At 41.4% G+C, this 20,581-nt stretch overlaps 1 protein-coding gene across 7 annotated transcripts in view; it reads left to right on the top strand.

The window, feature by feature from the left end:
* Positions 1 to 20,581, top strand: part of arel1 (apoptosis resistant E3 ubiquitin protein ligase 1) — a 91,823-nt gene that overhangs the window by 58,756 nt on the left and 12,486 nt on the right. For all 7 annotated transcript variants that reach the window (XM_059962153.1, XM_059962129.1, XM_059962136.1 and 4 more), the window contains 5 exons: positions 5,647 to 5,756; positions 7,605 to 7,784; positions 9,354 to 9,479; positions 11,483 to 11,612; positions 14,580 to 14,638. In XM_059962153.1, the coding sequence (XP_059818136.1) occupies positions 5,647 to 5,756; positions 7,605 to 7,784; positions 9,354 to 9,479; positions 11,483 to 11,612; positions 14,580 to 14,638 (605 nt within the window). The remainder of the gene's footprint in view (positions 1 to 5,646; positions 5,757 to 7,604; positions 7,785 to 9,353; positions 9,480 to 11,482; positions 11,613 to 14,579; positions 14,639 to 20,581) is intronic.

The following is a 20,581-nucleotide window of genomic DNA, read 5'->3' as shown; positions in this document are numbered from 1 at the left end:
TAACAAGAGCATGAGATAAGGAGTTCTTAAGTGAGATCATCAGTTGCAGGAACATTTCAAAGATGGAGCATGTGATTGTATTTATCCCCTGATCCCCTAATAGCCTGATGATTGAGGGGTAGTAGTTGTTCCCGAACCTGGAGATGCAAATCCTGAGGCCTTTGTACCTTTTGCCTGATTGCAACAGTGAGAAGAAAGCATGATCTGGGTGGTAGGGATCTCTGATGATGGATACGACTTTCTCACGACAGTGTTTCATGTAGATGTGCCCAATGGTTGGGAGGGTTTTACCCGTGAGGTACTGGGCAGAATCCACTACGTTTTGTAGGATTTATAGTAGTGTTTGTCTCTAATTTCCTTGCACGATCTTTTCCTGAGAATACCTTGTGTCAATATCCTATGGATCTCCTTTAATGCTGTAATATAACTGAAAATGGATATAGAACAATTGACTTATTCCCTCCTTATGTCAGCACCTACCCTTTGTTTGCAACACTGCAGAAGAATTATAAGAAGTGAATGCAGGAGTGCATCATTTGGCCTCTTGTGTATGCTGCACCATTTTGTCTGATTCAGTGAAAATATTGTGCCATCTCTAATTTTTGTTTTTCTCTAAGGAAGGACAGTATGATTCAATCAACTATGTTGAAGTAGCTAAGAAATAGTTATCAGTTAATTTAGGAGATGCATAGCTAGGCCATATTAAGCTAGTACAGAATAGTAAGTACCTAAGACACAGCACAAACAGTAGAATCTGTATCTGAAGATGGTACGTGAAACTGGACTGGTCACATCTCATGTACTATAATTACTGTAGTACACCACAATAGGAAGTAGTATAGAGAGAACCACTGGTGTTGACCCATTGTGTAAGTTCACTGTCGCTGTTAACTTTATTACTTTTTTTGTATATCTGCTAAAATTTGCTTTCACAGACATATCTTTCCCTTAGCAACTGCCTTCAACACAGCAACCACAGGAACCAAAGTTCTCCTCCTTAATCCATTTTGCAAAAACAAAACTATCATAATTTCACTTCGGGTCCATCATCAAAGATCCTTAATTCCCAGCCATGCTCTTCTCTCGCTGCTGCTATCAGGTAGAAGATACAAATGTCTCAGGACTCACGCTCAAGAATAGTTACTACCTCTTAACCATCAGACTTTTGAGCAAAAGGGGTTAACTACAATCATTTAAGGACTCTATTGATGGATGTCATTTTGTTATTTCTTGCTCACTTATTGCTACTTATTTGTATCTGCATTTGCACAGCTTGTTTACAGTTTACATTTCCTAGTGTTTACAGTTACTGTTCTATAGATTTGCTAAGTATGCCCACAGAAAAGAATCTCAGGGTTATAGAACATAGAATAGTACAGCACAGTACAGGCCCTTTGGCCCACAATGTTGTGCTGACCCTTAAATCTTGTCTCCCATATCTCCCCCCCACCCCCCCAACTTTAGATTCCTCCAACACCTTATATACCAGCTGGGTAGCCTCCAACCTGATGGCATGAACATTGACTTCTCTAACTTCCATTAATGCCCCTCTTCCCCTTCTTACCCCATCCCTGACATATTTAGTTGTTTTTTTTCTCTCCCTCTCTGCCCATCACTCTGCCTGTTCTCCACCTCCCTCTGGTGCTCCCTCCCTCCCTCCCCCTTTCTTTCTCCCGAGGCCTCCCGTCCCATGATCCTTTCCCTTTCCAATCACTTTCGCCAATCACCTTTCCAGCTCTTAGCTTCATCCCACCCCCTCTGGTCTTCTCCTATCATTTTGCATTTCCCCCTCCCCCACTACTTTCAGATCTCTTAGTATCTTTCTCTTCAGTTAGTCCTGACGAAGGGTCTCGGCCCGAGACGTCGACATTGCTCCTCCTTATAGATGCTGCCTGGCCTGCTGTGTTCCACCAGCATTTTGTGTGTGTTGTTAGATTCCTCCATATACCTGTCTAGTAATCTCTTAAATTTCACTAGTATATTGACCTGCACCGCTGACTCAGGCAGTGCATTGCACACACCAACCACAACTTCCTCTAATATCCCCCTTGAACTTCCCACCCCTTACCTTAAAGCCATGTCCTCTTGTATGGAGCAGTGGTGCCCTGAAGAAGAGGTGCTGGCTGTCCACTCTATCTATTCCTTTTAATATCTTATATACCGCTATCATTTCTTCTCTCATCCTCCTCTCCAAAGAGTAAAGCCCATCTCCCTTAATCTCTGATCATAATGCATACTCTCTAAACCAGGCAGCATCCTGGTAAATCTTCTCTGTACCCTTCCCAATGCTTCCACATCCTTCCTTTATAGTGAGGCGACCAGAACTGGACACAGTACTCCAAGTGTGGCCTAACCAGAGTTTTATAAAGCTGCATCATTACCTCGCGACTCTTAAACTCTATCCCTCGACTTATGAAAGCTAACACCACATAAGCTTTCCTAACTATCCTATCTACCTGTGAGGCAACTTTCAGGGATCTGTGGACATGTACCTCCAGATCCCTCTGCTCCTCCACACTTCCAAGTATCCTGCCATTTACTGTGTTCTGCTTTGGAGTTCGTCCTTCCAAAGTGTATCATCTCACACTTCTCCGGGTTGAACTCCACCTGTCGCTTCTCAGCCCACTTCTGCATCCTATCAATGGCTCTCTGCAATCTTCGACAATCCTCAACTGTATCCACAATACCACCAACCTTTGTGTTGTCTGCAAACTTGCCAACACATCCTTCTACCTCCATATCCAGGTCGTTAATAAAAATCACACAAAGTAGAGGTCCCAGAACCGATCTTTGTGGGACACCAGTAGGCCCTCCAATCCAACTGTACTCCCTCCACCATGACCCACTGCTTTCTACAGGCAAGCCAATTCTGAATCCACCTGGCCAAACTTCCCTGGATCTCATGCCTTCTGATTTTCTGAATAAGCCTACCATGTGGAACCTTGTCAAATGACTTACTAAAATCCATGTAGATCACATCTACTGCACTACCCACATCTATATGCCTGGTCACCTCCTCAAAGAACTCTATCAGGCTTGTTAGACACGATCTGCCCTTCACAACGCCATGCTGACTGTCCCTGATCAGACCATGATTCTCTAAATGCCCAAAGATCCTATCTCTAAGAATCTTCTCCAACAGCTTTCCCACCACAGACGTATGGCTCACTGGTCGATAATTACCTGGACTATCCCTACTACCTTTTCTGAACAAGGGGACAACATTCGCCTCCCTCCAATCCTCAGTACCATTCCCGTGGACAACGAGGACATAAAGATCCTACCCAGAGGCTCCGCAATCTCTTCCTTCGCCTCATGGAGCAGCCTGGGGAATATTCCATCAGGCCCTGGGGACTTTCCGTCCTAATGTACTTTAACAACTCCAACACCTCCTCTCCCTTAATATCAACATGCTCCAGAATATCAACCTCACTCATAATGTCCTCACTGTCATTAACATAGAAACATAGAAAATAGGTGCAGGAGTAGGCCATTTGGCCCTTCGAGGCTGCATCGCCATTCAGTATGATCATGGCTGATCATCCAATTCAGAACCCTGTACTTGCTTTCTCTCCATACCCCCCGATCCCTTTAGCCACAAGGGCCATATCTAACTTCCTCTTAAATATAGCCAATGAACCGGCCTCGACTGTTTCCTGTGGCAGAGAATTCCACAGATTCACCACTCTCTGTGTGAAGTTCCCTCTCATTGGTGAATACCGAAGAGAAGTATTCATTGTGGACCTTGCTCACTTCCACTACCTTTACACCGCTTCTCTTTTCTCAAAACTTCTTTATATGTTAGATCTGGCTTTACTCCATGCACCATACTTGCAGTTCTCGCAGTTCTCCTCCATCTCACTATTTGCTTTAACACTCTGGTTCCCCTCCCCCTACAATTCTAGTTTGAATCCCCCCCTGAGCAGCACTAGCAAACCTTCCCGCAAGGATGTTTGTCCCCCTCCAGTTCAGGTGCAACCCATTCCGTCAGAGTAGGTCCCACCTTCCCTGGGACAAGGCTCAATTGTTCAGAAACATGAAGCCCTCCCTCCTGCACCAACTCCTTAGCCACATATTTAGCTGCATTATCTTCTTATTTCTAGCCTCACTAGCATATGGCATGGGTAGCAATCCTGAGATTGCAACCCTGGCGGTCTGGACCTTTAACTTTGCACTTAACTCCCTAAACTCTCTTTGCAGGACCTCCTCCTTCTTTCTATCCACATCATTGGTCCCTACATGGACCACGACATCTGGCTACTCGCCCTCCCTCTTGAGAATACTGAGAACTCATTCCAAGGTATCACAGACCCTGGCAGCAGAGAGGCAACAGACTATCCAGGATTCTCGATCTCTTTGACAGAATCTCTTATCTGACCCCCTAACTATTGAATCCCCTGTCACTACTGCTTTCCTCTTTTCCCTCCCTCCCTTCTGAGCTGAGGGACCAGTCTCTGTGCCAGAGACGTGACCACTGCAACTTGTCCTTGGTAGGTTGTCCCCAACAACAGTATCCAAAACGGTATACTTATTATTAACCATAGAACCATAGAACCATAGAACACTACAACACAGTACAGGCCCTTCAGCCCTCCATGTTGTGCTGACCCATATAATCCTTTAAAAAAAGTACTAAACCCACACTACCCCATTTTTCTTTCATCCATGTGCCTGTCCAAGAGGCTCTTAAATACCCCTAATGTTTTAGCCTCCACCACCATCCCTGGCAAGTCATTCCAGGCACTCACAGTCCTCTGTGTTTATATATAAAAAAAACTTACCCCTGATGTCTCCCCTAAGCTTCCCTCCCTTAATTTTGTACATATGCCCTCTGGTGTTTGCTGTTGGTGCCCTGGGAAACAGGTACTGACTATCCACCCTATCTATGCCTCTCATAATCTTGTAGACCTCTATCAAGTCTCCTCTCATTCTTCTAAGCTCCAAAGAGAAAAGTCCCAGCTCTGCTAACCTTGCTTCATATGACTTGTTCTCCAAACCAGGCAACATCCTGGTAAATCTCTTCTGCACCCTCTCCATAGCTTCCATATCCTTCCAATAATGAGGTGACCAGAATTGAGCACAATACTCGTAAGTGCGGTCTCACCAGAGATTTGTAGATTTGCAACATGACCTCTCTGCTCTTGAACTCAATCCCCCTGTTAATGAAGCCTAGCATCCCATAGGCGTTCTTAACTACCCTATCAACCTGTGCAGTGACCTTGAGGGATGTATGGATTTGAACCCCAAGGTCCTTTTGTTCATCCACACTCTTAAGTAACTGACCATTAATCCTGTACTCAGTCTTCTGGTTTGTCCTTCCAAAACGCATCACCTTACACTTGTCCGGATTGAACTCCATCTGCCATTTTTCTGCCCTACTCTGCAGTCTGTCTGTATCCTCTTGTAACTGTCGACAACCTACAGCTCCATCCACAACTTCTCCAATATTGATGGGGATGTGGTGAAATGTATGTAATCTGAAAATAAATTTTACTTTGAACTCTTTCTGGCCAAGGGTTCTTTATATAGAAATCATACTGATCTTGGAGAAATAATGATTAAGTCAAGAGAAACAATGGGAACAAAAGGAATGCTTTCCTAAGGAAATACTGATAGAATCTAAGGTACATTTATCTGATGTTTCAGCACTAGATTGGGGTGGACCACGCAGGGAATGGTTTGAGTTGACCTGTAAAGCTCTCTTTGACACAAGTAGTACCCTGTTCATGCACTTCAGTGACAACAACCAGGGACTAGTAAGTATAAATTTCAATTGTTTAAAAAAAGCCTTATAACTATTCAATTTCAGATGGTAATAAATTACTATTTATCATTTCTAAGAAATCATATTTGCATTTGAACAAACTGCTGGTTAATTGTAACAATTAGAGAATGGTGAAGCCTGCCCCCGTCAGCATGGGGGATAGTGTTAAATGTGGCATGAACCCTCTTAATTGGTTTTAAGAGTTCTATACATATCAGTCTGAAGCAACTGCTTGCAAATAAAGTAAGTAATTTAGTAATTATTAGTATTAAACTTTCTTTTGCTTCAAGACAAGAGATAATTGTTAGTTTATTTTTGTGTGAAAATTCCTTGCATGGACAAGTCTAGGTGTTAACTATGGCCCAGTAGAAACATTATACCCTCTGTCTGAGGCTACATCCACACTAGACCGGATAATTTTGAAAATGCCAGTTTCGCGTAAAAACAATAGGCATCCACACTATGCGTTTTTGAAAATATCTCTATCCACATTGAAACGGAGATTTCAGCGAATCTCCTCCTCCTCACCATGCGTAGGATACATCTACCGAAAACAAGCAACACGTTTGGTGTCGAATCTTGCCCTAAAAGTGCACGTTTGTGTAGTTACAGACTAGAAAAAACTTAAAACGACAGACAGCTGTTGGCTCTCGCGCAGGAGAACTTAAAAGTTTAAAAAAAAACAAATACTGGAGCATACGGAGGCAACCGACAGGGGGTTCACAGACAGATTGACCCGGCAGACGACGAACATTGAAAAACTGACTAACTCTGTTGCATTGATAAAGCACCTTGTTAAATGTATAAAACATGTCTGTATCAGTGTTATCTTGTATTCCATACAATGTTACATCAGGCTGTTACACATCTATTATCAAAGAAGTTCTTGCATAAATAGGTAAACCACCTTCATACGAGCAAGGACAGAAAACAGGGCAAAGTGAGTACAGTATACTTATTTATTCATTAAGTTATGGGTCAAAGTATTTGGTGAGTACATTTCTAACACTTCTGGTTTCAGTCTCGTTGCAGTCTGTTTTGAAATTGTTAGGTTGCATTAAAGAAAACAATTAAATGGCGCGCTGCCGTCTGACAGCGTTTTCAAAAGTCTCTGGTTACCCCGTCCACACTGATCTGCCCGAGCAGCATTTTCAAAAATACCCACCCTGCAAAGTGTTTCTGAAAAGCTCTGGTTTTGGGGGACGAAAACGCCGGTTTAGTGTGGACTGAGGGTAAAAACAAAGAGAAAAAGCTTCAGTTACAGATTTATCCAGCGTAGTGTGGATGTAGCCTGAAAATTGTAGGAACTGAGAGGGTGCTAAAATGGTCTTGTTTTTCAGCAGGACTGTTAAACACAAGGCTCATTATGTCCTCCCATATAAAAATAAAACACCTGATTAAAGGAACAACTTGGGAATTCTGCACTCTCCCTGGTAGATGTTTTTCACTCTCATCATCAGTTCAGAGGTTTCCCATATCTTTTAGTGATTCTTTGCTGTACTGTTAGTGAATCCTGGCTGCTGTGTTTCCCTATTCTGATACAATGTTTGGGTAATGAAGGACCTAGAGGCATCCAGTGGTTTTGAAAAGCATTGTATAAATAAAAGCTTATATTTTCTTTGCCTATGAATCTGGACATTGAGGCTAGTAACAACTATGAACCATATTGCACTATATAATATTAGTGACTTAATACCAGAAAATACAGGAAAATATGCCATGGTTTGACCTACTGAGATTTCCAGCATCTTATGTTTTTTTCTTAATTTCAGATTTCTGGTATTTTCAATGGTTTTTAAAATTTAATGACTTAACCAGCAGTTTTCTCTTGGCTATTCAGGTGCACCCAAACCCAGAACGGCCACCTCATCTCCGACCAAAGTTGTATGAGTTTGCAGGGAAAGTAGTTGGGAAGTGTTTGTATGAATCTTCCTTAGGTGGGGCTTACAAACAGCTGGTTTGCGCTCGGTTTACCCGTTCCTTCTTGGCACAAATTATTGGACTCCGGATGCATTATAAGGTAAACTAAGGCTATTTGTGGATTTGCCATACATATTTTATTTCACTACGGGTATTAGGAATAAACAATTTTTTTTTGATCAAAACATGGAAATGAAACCTCTTTCAGTCCATTAAGTTCACACTGCCAATCAATCACACAATTTTATACTTATCCAATACTAACTCCAATTTTATTCCCCCTCATGTTCCTAACAACTTCCCTCTAGATCCTTCTGTTCATCTACACACTGGGGATAACTTTTTTTGTTACAGTAGTCAAGGATGGCATGGTAGGGTAGTGGTTAACACAATGCTTCAATGAACCAGGTTCAATTCCTACCGCTTTCAGTAAGGAGTCTGTATGTTCTCCCTGTGACCGTGTGGGTTTCTCCAGGTACTCCGGCTTCCTCACTCAGTCCAAAGACGTACCAGTTAGTAGGTTCAATTGGTAATTGTAAATTGTCCTGTGATTAAACTGGGGTTAAATCGGGGATTGCTAAGGTGTGTGGTTTGAAGGGCCTGGTCCACGCTTTATCTCAATTGATTAATTGAGCAGCCCATGAGTTTGGGATGTGAAAGCGAACAGGAATACTAGGAGCAAACCAAAGTGGTTATGGGGAGATAGTGCAAGCTCCACACAGACTCTGAGAACAGGATGAACCTGGGTCACTGGAGCTGTATCTAGCCCCGTCGTTGTGCCCTTTTACAAATGGCTTTGTTCTGTCATTGGACTGAAACATTAACTCTTTTACTTCCGAAATGCTGCCTATCTTGCTGAGTGTTCTCCAGTATTTTCTGTTTCTTTTCCTTATTTGTTGCATGCACTGTATTTTGTATTTAATTTTCAATATGTACTTACTTGTAATGGTTCAGAGTAACATGAAACATTGGATAAGCAAATCGATGCTTTTGAAAAAGTGATATTGGGTTGGATCTTAATTGGTTTCTTCTTCCTAATAACATACCCCTCAAATTTAAGAAAGTTTAGACCATATTCTTACTTGTATGGCATGCTTTTCGACTCTTTTAAAATAATCTGAATGGATTCTTTTATACTCGAACTTCCCTTGCAGCCACCCCAATTCATCCCACCCCACTATCTCTCTATCCCTACTCCATATCCAGTCATATTCAGCTCCTTTTGAAACTAATAATCAGCTACCAATTACTTCCAGGGATGAAGCTAGTGTATTCCAATCATGAATTTTCAGATGCAGGGAGCTTGAGTAGGGAAGGCATTTGATGGATAAATGCATTTTATTTTGGTTGTAGACTGAAACCTTGCATTAGAGTCCATGAAAATTAAATATGCAATGGTGATGTTTTGCAAATGAGTTTGTTTCTTGAGTTGTGCTTTGCATTTGATATAAATTGCTTGTTAATTGCAGATATAAGTCATGACACAGGTTAGAAAATTTAGGCTGCCTTTAAGAAAAGGGAATCGGTATTCCTGTATTTGTAAAAATGTCAGTAATTCTTATAGTTAAAAATATTTTTTTTTCAACTTACATGTCTTTTCTGGTTTGCTAATCACCAGTGTGTTGGCCTTGATGATGCAATTTAAAATATCATCTCTACATTCTTGCAGTATTTTGCAACAGATGATCCAGAATTCTACAAGAGTAAAGTTTGTTATATTTTGAACAACGATGTGAGTGAAATGGATCTCGTTTTTGCTGAGGAAAAATACAACAAGTTGGGACAGTTGGAAAAGGTAGAGTTGCAAAATATTTAGCTGATACCAGCATTTGAAATGAAATTTCATGTGCCCTTTTGCTGTGTTGAAGATCTCATCTAGGGTATTGTTATTGTAACCATAAGGCCATGTGGATGAAATTTAGGCCATTCGTCCCATCAAGGCCAGTCCATCAATGACTGTGAAGATCGCAATTAAATCATTCCTTATATACTTTTTCCTAGATATATCTTCTTACCCTGCTTCATAACCAACCCCTCACTCTTGGGCAACATCCTGATAAATTTGTATAAATATATGTAGATTTTAAAATATATCAGAAAGTTGTGCTCTAGAACAAATTGCTTTAAATATTGGTGGAAGAAGACTCTATAGAGACCAAAAAAAATCGTAAAGTTATGGGGGAAAAAAGCTTTGCAATGGGTTGAATGGTGTCTGTTTATAAGCTTTCTTGTCAATTCTTGTAATTTTTACTTACCAAAGGTAGCCTAAGATTGCATAAAACAAAAATCATAGCACTTTATAATCTGTCTCCAAGTATCCAATCAAGATACAGCGTACTGTATCTGGATTTTTCTTAGTTTACTACTTTTCTCTGCTTAAAACGTCTTAGTATTTAAAACATACATTTTCTCAGACTTATTCTAGAATGCATTATGTATTTCTCATCATTGTATGTCTTTCACAGCTTTGTCATTTCTCTCTGACTCCTTACTGTTCATGCCAATATCATGGTGCTATCAAGAAATTTTACTACTACTCCTTCGGTTCTTTTGTCCTTTGACAATACCTTTATTTAACATTTACACAAAGGCATGAAATACATTTTACCCTATTTTCAGTCTGAGAAACATCCATTTATCCCATTCCTTTTGTATTGATACTTCAAAAAATATTCATAATTTTCTAATGCTTCATCTTTTTCTTAATTTCTGTTCTGCTATTTTCCTGTTTCTCTTGACTATTACTCTTAGCTGTTTCTCTTGACTATTTTCCTGTTTCTCTTGACTATTACTCTTAGCTGTTTCTCTTGACTATTACTTTTCATGTCTTACTCATCACATAATTTAACATGCTACTTTAATTCATGTCTGGAATACAATTGTTTTAATGTTTTCCATCATTTGCTTCAGAGTTTGCCCAGTAAGACTATAGGCCTGCTTACCAAATGTTCCATGCATTTAATCTGATTGAAGTCTGCTTTCTGTTGTGAATATTTTTAAATGCAATTTTTTTTATATATTTTTTATTTTCCTACCTCTTACCTTAACCATTTTAACACCCTCCTCATAGGTACCTGTTTGCAGAACCTACTCAAATGTGAGTTCTTTCCTTTCTTGATGATAGGAGGTTGCCTCATTCAATTCTCCGTTGTAGTAGTTGTTTCATAATGATATTGAGTAATATTAAGATTGCTTTTGGAGTGCTGTATTTTCATTAATTCGTAAACTCCTAAAGCCCTCTTTATTAAAGATGAGTCCCTGTCTTGGGGTTTCTGTTATGAGCCTCCACTTTTCATTCCTGTGCAACGCAGAAGGAAGTCATTCAGCCTACCATTTCTGCTTAGTGCACTGCCCCCTTAATTCCTCTGCAACCTATTCTTGCTCACATGTTCATCAGCTCACCTTTTTATCTCCTACTATCCTCCTACAGCAGGAGTAGTTTACAGTAGCCAATTAACCTACTGGCACATCTTTGGGACGTAAGAGGATGTTAAAGCACCTGAGGGAGGTTTACTCAGTTACAGGAGAATGTGCAAAGTCCGCACAGACAGCACCAGAGGTGGGGATTTAACTTGTGTGTCACCGGAGTTGTGGCAGCTCCTCAAGTTACTGCACCACTGTGTCCTTCCACACCACGTTGGTGTGTTTTTATTAAACTGTGGTAAGGCTTCACAACTGCTTGTTATCCTGACACCCTGGATGCAATGTCCCATTTAGCATTACTGATCTTACTGTCAAAATGACTAAGCACAGTTCTTCTTTTGGATCATCCCTCTGAGTGTACTCATTCTTCTTCAGGTTGTAGAGCTGATAGCTGGGGGTGCGCAGGTACCAGTAACCAATGACAACAAGATATTCTACTTGAACATGCTTGCACAATACAGACTAGCCACTCAGGTGCGCCAAGAAGTGGAGTGTTTCCTTAAAGGTATGATTGTCTTATGGTGAAACTCAAGTTGTTTTAAGCATGTGATTCTGCAGAGGCTGGAAATCCAGAGCAATGCGTGTAAAATGCTGGAGGAACTCAGCAAGTCAGGCAGTGTCTGTGGAGCTGAATCAACAGTCAACATTTCAGGCTGGGGCCCTTCATGAGGACTTTAAAGGAAGTGGATAGAAGCAGAATGCTACTTTCTAGCTAGTGAAGTTAAATGTAAATTTGTAATCTGTAAACTGATCCCTGTTTTTTTAGACCAAAAGATATAAGAACAGAATTAAACCATTTACTCCATCATTCAATCATGACTGATTTATTTTCCCTTTCAGCCCCTTTCTCCTGCCTTCTTCTGATAACCTTTGATGTCCTTACTAATCAAGAACCTGTCAGCCTCCACTTTGAACCTACCCAATGACTTGGCCTCCAAAGGCAATGAGTTCTACAGATTCACCACTCTCGCTAAAGAGATGTCCTTCTATTCAGAGGCTGCACCCTCTTCCATTATAGGAAACATTCTCTCCACACCCGCTCTATCTAGACCTTTAAACATTCAGTACGTTTTGATGAAATCCCCAGCCATGAAATGCTCATCGTATGTTAACCCTTTCACTCCCTGAGCCATTCTGGTAATTCATTCTCAGGATTATTTTTGAGGTTATTCTGTGAGAAATGACCCAGCATGATTGGCTTGTACTCACTGAAACGTAGAAAATAAAGTCATTGAGATATCTTAAATACTGAATCAGAATCAAGTTTGATATCACCAGCATATCAAAAAATTTGTTAACTTAGCAGCAGTACAATGCAATATTTAGATAAATATAGAAAAATATCAATTGTAGTAAGTATACATATATATGTATATTAAGTAGTTAAGTGAAAAATAGTGGAAAAATAAATAATAAAAAATGTGAAGTAGTGTTCATGGGTTCAGTGCCCATTTAGAAATTAGATGGCAGAGGAGAAGTTGTTCCTGAATCGCTAAGTGTGTGCCTTCAAGGTTCTGTACATCAGTCCTGATAGCAGCAATGAGAAGAGGGCATATCTGTATGATGGAGTCCTTAATAATGGACTCTGCCTTTCTGAGGCACCACTTCTTGAAGATGGCTTGGATACTACAGAGGCTAGTACCCATGATAGAGCTGCCTGATTTTACAACTTTCTGTAGCTTCTTTCGATCCTGTACAGTAGCCCCTCCATACCAAACAGTGATGTAGCCTGTTGGAATGTTCACAATACATCTGTAGAAGTTTGAGTGTTTTAGATGACAAACCATATCTCCTCAAACTCCTAATGAAATAAAGCTGCTGTCTTGTCTTCTTTATAGCTGTATCGATATGTTGGGTCCAGGTTAGATCCTCAGAGATGTTCATACCTAAAACTTGAAATTGCCCACTTCTGATCCCTCTAAGAATTGGTTCATGTTCTCTTGTCTTACCCTTTCTGAAGTTCACAACCAGCTCTTTGGTCTTGCTGACATTGAGTGCGTTTGTTGCTGCAACGCCACTCAAATAGCTGGTAGACCTCACTCCTGTATGCCCCCGTCTCCATCTGAGATTCTGCCGCCAATGGTTGTACCACCAGCAAATTTATAGATAACATATAAGCTATGCCTAGCCACACAGTCTTGGGTGTAGAGAGAGCAGAATAGTAGGCAAAGCACACATCCCTGAGATGTGCTAATGTTGAGCATCTGCGAGGAAGAGATGTTATTACTATTTCTCACAGATTGTGGTCTGGTTAGGAAGTTGAGGATTCAATTGCAGGGGGAGGTACAGAGGCTTAGATTCTGTAGCTTTTCAATCAGGACTCTAGGAATGATTGTGTCAATGAACAGCACCCTGATATAGGTGTTTGTATTGTCCAGGTGATCTAAGGCCATATGAAGAGCCATTGAAATAGATATTGAGAGAGCTTTATAAAGTTGTACGAGATTTATAAAGAGTTGTTGAGAGGCTGCAGAATCAAGAATTTGGAGGCATTTTCTCAAGATTAGGAATTATCCATGAGTTGAAATGGGAATACTTTTTTTTCCAGTGGATTGCAAAACATTGGCACTTTCAACCCCAAGTGGTTACAGATATTCTGTCATACTCAAGGCTGCGTTCATTGATTTTTAGACAAGAGGATCAAAAGGGATGGAGAATGAGTGCAGAGATGGGTTACAGATTCAGCCATGATCTTATTGAATGGTGTAATAGGCTTAAAAGGTTTCAATATATATTGTAATAAATTTTTTGAGGAAATTGTATGATGGGGACAGTGTTCCCAACAGGGGAGGGAAACAATCAAAAAGGAACTGACACTTGCATTGTGACAGATTTAGTAAATATTTGTTAACAGTTCATTGCTTGCATTGATATTGGGGTGAGGAAAGATCTCCATTTCTATGAAAGGAAATGTAGCCAGCTCTGTCCTGGCCTTGGCCTTTTCTGGGTAGGGTCATGGATAACATGAATGCCATATATTAGAATCCAGTTTATTAACTTATGTTTCAAATGCACATTGAAACATAAATTAAAATGTACCATTTGCCTTAATAACCAACACAATCTGAGGATGTGCTGAGGCCAGTCTGTAAGTGTAACACACTCCCACACCAGCATTGCTGTCGACATAGCTGTGCCAAAGAAGTGGAAGAGGGAGCACTTAAGTGTGTGAGAAAATTAACTCTTGCTTTAGATGTTGAAAGGAAGCAAATTACAGTCATCTTCACAATGAGAAGGCAGTTGATCAGCAGTGGGTAGTCTTGCAGTCATGGTTGCCTAAACAGTCCTCTAGCTGCCAGGGTAATGACAGTGATTTAGGAGCACAAAGCACGCTCTTGTCCACCTGATGTAAGCTGCAAGCCAAAAAGCAGAATGAAAATATATAAAAAGAAACTTGCATTTGTAATATTCTCTTGTTCTTAAGTCTTCTCACTTATTAACTTGAAGCCAATAATTATTTTTTTTTGTGTAGGCTTGAATGAATTAATTCCTGAAAATCTCTTGGCCATTTTTGATGAAAATGAGTTGGAGGTAGGCAATGCTCAAAAAAATAGCTCATTCACTGTTGATGTGACTGTCCCTTTGCACTGAAATCTTAAGTTTATCCCATGTTTGCACTTGCTCTGAACATAAAGTTATTGTGTGTAAGCTACGCCACTATTTAATATAAATTACTTGGGGACATTTTCTAGTATATGTTATGATTGTGAATATTTTTATATGACTATTTCTACTCAATATATCTTTTGGTCTTTTTCTATCCTCCAGTAGCAAAAGAAGAACTATGTTGGTATAATAGAATGGAAGAGGGACCACTTGTTTCTGTGTAACTGTAGCATTAAGAATCACTGTGCCACTGTGTTTCCAGCTGTCCTGCTGCTACTAGAAGAGTTCCTCTTGCCTAGAGTCACTTTGTCATTTCCTTTTAGTCACCTTCTGTGCAGGTACTCCTGTACCTAGTGTCACTTTATGTACATACAGTCAGTTTATGTATATATGCTAATTGTATGTATATATGGCCAACTCAGCAGTTTCTTGTGCAATGTGTTTATAGGATTACTTTTATATTGATATTTATTGTATTTTCTGAGCTGCATCGGATCTGGAGTAGCAATCATTTTGTTCTCCTTTAGTCAAGTCAACTTTTATTGTCATTTCAACCATAACTGCTGGTACAGTGCATAGTAAAAAATGAGACAATGTTTTTCAGGACCATGGTTTACATGACACAGTACAAAAAACTAGACTGAACTACGTAATTAAAAAAAAACACAGAGAAAGCTACACTAGACTACAGACCTACACTGGACTGTATAAAGTGCACAAAACAGTGCAGGCATTACAATAAATAATAAACAGGACAGTAGGGCAAGATGTCAGTCCAGGCTTCGGGTATTGAGGAGTTTGATAGCTTGGGGGAAGAAACTGTTATCTAGTCTGGTCGTAAGAGCCCGAATGCTTCGGAGCCTTTTCCCAGACGGCAGGAGGGAGAAGAGATTGTATGAGGGGTGTCTGGGGTCCTTCATAATGCTGTTTCCTTTGCAGATGCAGCGTGTAGTGTAAATGTCTGTGATTGCAGGAAGTGAGACCCCGATGATCTTCTCAGCTGACCTCACTATCCGCTGCAGGGTCTTGCAATCCGAGACGGTGCAATTTCAAAACCAGGCAGTGATGCAGTTGCTCAGGACACTCTCAACACAACCCCTGCAGAATGTGGTGAGGATGGGGGTATGGGAGATGGACTTTTCTCAGCCTTCGCAAAAAGTAGAGATGCTGCTGGGCTTTCTTTGCTATGGAGCTGGTGTTGAGGGACCAGGTGAGATTCTCTGTCAGGTGAACACCAAGAAATTTGGTGCTCTTTACTATCTCTACCGAGGAGCCATCAATGTTCAGCGGGGAGTGGTTGCTCCATGCCCTCCTGAAGTCAACAACCATCTCTTTTGTTTTGTTCACATTAAGAGACAGGTTGTTGGCTCTGCACCAGTCCGTTAGCTGCTGCACCTCCTCTCTGTAAGCTGACTTGTGTACTCCTTTGGCATGAGGACGATGGTGGCGGCCTTGAAGCACGTTGGAATGGTGGCGTTGCTCAGGGAGATGTTGAAGATATCAGTGAGTACATCTGCTAGCTGGTCTGCACATCCTCTGAACACTGTACCAGGGATGTTGTCTGGTCCAGCAGCCTTCCGTGGGTTGACCCTGCACAGGGTTCTTCTCATGTTGGCTACGGAGAGACACAGCACCTGGTCATTCGCAGGAGGGATGGACTTCCTCTCCGCCACGTCATTTTCCGCCTCAAACCAGGTGTAGAAGTTACTCAGCGCATTTGGGAGGGAGGTATCACCTGCACAGCCAGGTGATGATGTCTTGTAATTGGTGATGTCCTGGATGCCCTTCCACATGCACTGCCTGTCGCCGCTGTCCTGGAAGTAACTGTGGATTCATTGGGCGTGTGCACGCTTTGCCCCTCTGATGGCTCAGGACAGCTTGGCCCTTGTTGTTGTTAAAGCTGCTTTGTCGTCTGCTCTGAAGGTGGAGTCGCGGGACCTCAGCAGCGCACGCACCTCTGCAGTCATCCATGGCTTCTGGTTAGCGTGTATAGTGATGGTCTTGGACAGAGTAACATCATCAATGCACTTGCTAATGTAGCTGGTCACTGATGCTGTGTACCCCTCTAAGTTGGTAGAGTCGCCATCGGTTGCAGCCTCCCTGAACATGTGCCAGTCAGTGTGCTCAAAGCAGTCTTGAAGAGCAGAGATGGCTCCTGCTGGCCAGGTTTTCACCTGCTTCTGAACTGGTCTGGAGCGCCTGACGAGCGGTCTGTATGCTGGGATTAGCATAACACTGATGTGGTCTGAGTATCCGAGGTGTGGGTGGGGCTCTGCCCAATACGCGTTGGGAATGTTTGTGTAAACCAGGTCCAATGCGTTCTCCCCCCTTGTTGCAAAGTCCACATACTGATGGAATTTGGGGAGCACTGACGTGAGGTTTGCATGGTTAAAATCACCGGTGACAATAAACAGACCATCAGGGTGTGCATTCTGCAGTTCGCTAATAGCCCCGTACAGTTCACAGAGCGCCTCCTTAGCATTAGCGCTGGGGGGAATGTAGACACCGAATATAAGGACAGAGGTGAATTCCCATGGCAAATAAAACGGTCTGCATTGAACTGCCACAAACTCCACTAACGATGAGCAGTGTCTGGAAACCAGCACAGAGTTCTTACACCATTCCGTGTCGATATAAACACAGACACCGCCACCGCGGGTGTTACCGGAGACGGCTGCATCTCTGTCCAAACGAAACAAAGCTAGCCCGTCTAGCTGGATGGCAGCGTCTGAAATCCCATCAGTGAGCCATGTCTCTGTGAAGACAAACGCAGAGCAAACTCTGCACTCCCGTCGAGTATTACGTTGGATGTAGTCCATTTTATTGTCCAGGGAGCGGACATTGGAGACCAGAATGGACGGGAGAGCCGGCCAGCTAGTGTTTTCTTTGAGCCTGGCACGGACCCCTGCCCGTTTGCCTCGTTTCTGCTTCCTCGCTTATCGCTTTCGACGTCTTCATCTCCGGCTCCCAGCATCAGGCAAGTCCAAGGATTGTAGGCTCGTTCCCCTCAGCAAGCCGACGTCGCATAATTCAGCCAGCAGATTTTTGTGGAGGTTTGTATTTGGGCGATCTCTGTATTGTAGTAGTATCTGGCGATGGTAGGTAGCTGCTCTGTTATCCACATGCCCTAATTGAAAATTGTGTATCAAACTTAAAATAGAAAATTAAATTAAAGTAACACCAGGTCTGAAAGGCCGCTGCTGCCATGCCGCGCCGCCTCATGGGAAGACTAGTGTACTGAAGAATGGCAGTAAACTATCTTGAATCTTAAGAATTGGATGCAGTTGGCCACTCCAATGATGATCCAAATCCAGAATTACCTAAAATCTCCAGGTGAATTTTGTGTCAGTATGGTTTTAATCCAGCTTTCAAAGAACAAAAGTCCATATACACACGCAACACACAATTAGTCACTGTTTGGCTTACAATGATGACTTTGACTGAAATGGATCCATTAAGATCGTGCAGCTGGAAAGGTATCCATGGGTTGAGTACGGAATTTGGATTATAATATGGGTATACTTCAGCCAATCTGAGAATGCTTTTGAGGTTTTCTATATTCTTGCTGGAATGTAGAAAAGCAGGCAGCATTTGTTTCTGTCTGTTTATTCTTCATATGCAAAAATATAAATGTGGCAGGACAGAAAGGGAAAAAAAAATCACAATTTACCTCATCGCCTTCAATCAGGATCAGATTATCACTGACTTGTATCATGTGAAATTAATTGGTTTGCAGCAGCACAGCACTAAGACTCTATTATTATAAACTACAGAAATAAATGGTTGAAGAAATGGAATAACAATATAGTGGATTCATCGGCTGTTCAGAAATCTGATGGCACAGGAGAAGAAACTTATGAATCATTGAGTGTAGGTTTTCAGGCCCCCTGTACCTCTTCCCTGATATGAATGAGAAGCAGGAATGTACAAATAGTGAGGTTCCTTTACTAAGGAGAGTACCTTTTTGTGTGATTGATTCATAGTTTAGCAACAACCTTCACTGAATTTATTGTAAATAAAGAAATGAGCTGATGATTCTGCAGGATTATAGGAGCACCATTCCTTGGTTTAAATAGTCATTTATTTATAATAGAGCCACAGCTTCGGCCTCTTACTGACATTGGTTTTAGCTCCCCCTTTTATGACACATTATAATTTATGCTGAAAGTTCAGGTGTTTTGGCTGTTGGGATCATTAATACAGCTTTAAAATTATTAACTTTCAGATTGCCCAAATATACTTTGTCTTCAAATATGTTAGAGAATATTTAGCTTAACTGTCAGTTCAGCTAATTTAGAGAATGCACTTATAGCGCTTTGCATGCTGTTAGCAATGGGGCACCGTGGGTAGCTTTGTTGCTCAGGAGAGAAGAGTGTGGCAGAGTTATCATGGTAGGGGTTTCAATGGTAAAGGGAATAGAAGAGTTTTGTGGTCGCCAATGGGACTGTCTGTTTGTCACGCAGAATAGGTCCTTCCATCCTTTGAGCCACAATAGACAGTAGTTGCAGGAGCAGGCCATTCGGCCCTTCTAGCCAGCACCATCATTCACTGTGATCATGGCTGATCACACACAATCAGTACCCCGTTCCTGCCCTCTCCCCATATCCCTTGATCCCACTATCTATAAGAGCTCTATCTAACTCTCTCTTGAATGCATCCAGAGACTTGGCCTCCACTGCCTTCTGCAGCAGAGCATTAAATTCTCAGCATTCCCCCTGATTTAATTCTAGCCTAATCACGGGACAATTTACAATGATCAATTAACCTACCAACCAGTAGGTCTTTTGACTGTGGAAGGAAACCTTGCAAGCAGCCGCAGGAATTGAATCTGGGTTGCCAGGATTGTATAGTGTTGTGCAAATCACTACACTACCTTGCTTCCCCAAAGACTGTCATAATACGGGTTCTCAAGTCACAGCAGCATCCTTGTAAGTTTTCTCTTCTGTACTCTTCCAATCTTATTAATATTTTCCTGTAGGTAGGTAACCAGAACTTCACACAATACCCCAAATATGGTCTCATCAATGTGTTATATATTTACATAAATTCCAAGGAAATGCGATGTTAAGTTCAGGCTAATCTAGTTTTTTCAGTGCTTTTAAGGTTACCATAGTTGAACAAAATCTTTCTTTCTGCTGGGACAGTATTTTAGGAAACTCAAGGAGTACTGCATTTTGAATGGAATTATCATTCACTTTTGCTATGAAGATTATGATATTATTTCAAGCATTCTTGAATGAAATACTTTCTGCCACTAGATGGCAATATGTGCCAACAATGCTAGATACTAATCTCTGGCCCAAGAGGCAACAGCAGCTGCCTGTTATCAAACCTCAGTCTCAGTTGATTGAGGATTTAAGGACTGTATATGCAAGGCTTGACTAGACTTTTACTGTGGAAGCATAGCGTCAGCTGACAACTGATCTGCAATGTCGGCCTTAAAGACGAAGTCCCATAAATTGCAATTTGGTTTGACGCAGACAGCATTTTGGAGACGGAGATATCTTCAAATGTTCACAAGACTTTTTTGTTCCTCTACCTCATTTCTACCATTCAAGAAATTAAGTACTTGTATAATTATGTTATAGCTGTAACATTCTTTTTTACAGTTGAAAACCTTTCTTTTCCCAACTTTTTTTTTCTGCCTTATTTTTTAGTATCACTAAATCTGGCTTTACTAATTTTTTAAAAAAAGAATTTGTTTGCATATGTGTTTCCCTACCTTTGTAACTTGCTGCATCTTCATTTCTCACCCGTCTATGTTAAAACTTGAGCTTATGCACTGTGACATTATGGATGAGGTGGAACTATGGATAGCCCCTGAAAGGGACAGACACTGTGGCATCTGAAGCATTAGTCTTTCTTTCC

The sequence above is a fragment of the Hypanus sabinus genome, chromosome 2 (assembly GCF_030144855.1).
Source record: "Hypanus sabinus isolate sHypSab1 chromosome 2, sHypSab1.hap1, whole genome shotgun sequence".
Taxonomy (NCBI): domain Eukaryota; kingdom Metazoa; phylum Chordata; class Chondrichthyes; order Myliobatiformes; family Dasyatidae; genus Hypanus; species Hypanus sabinus.
This window is presented reverse-complemented; position numbering and strand designations above follow the sequence as displayed.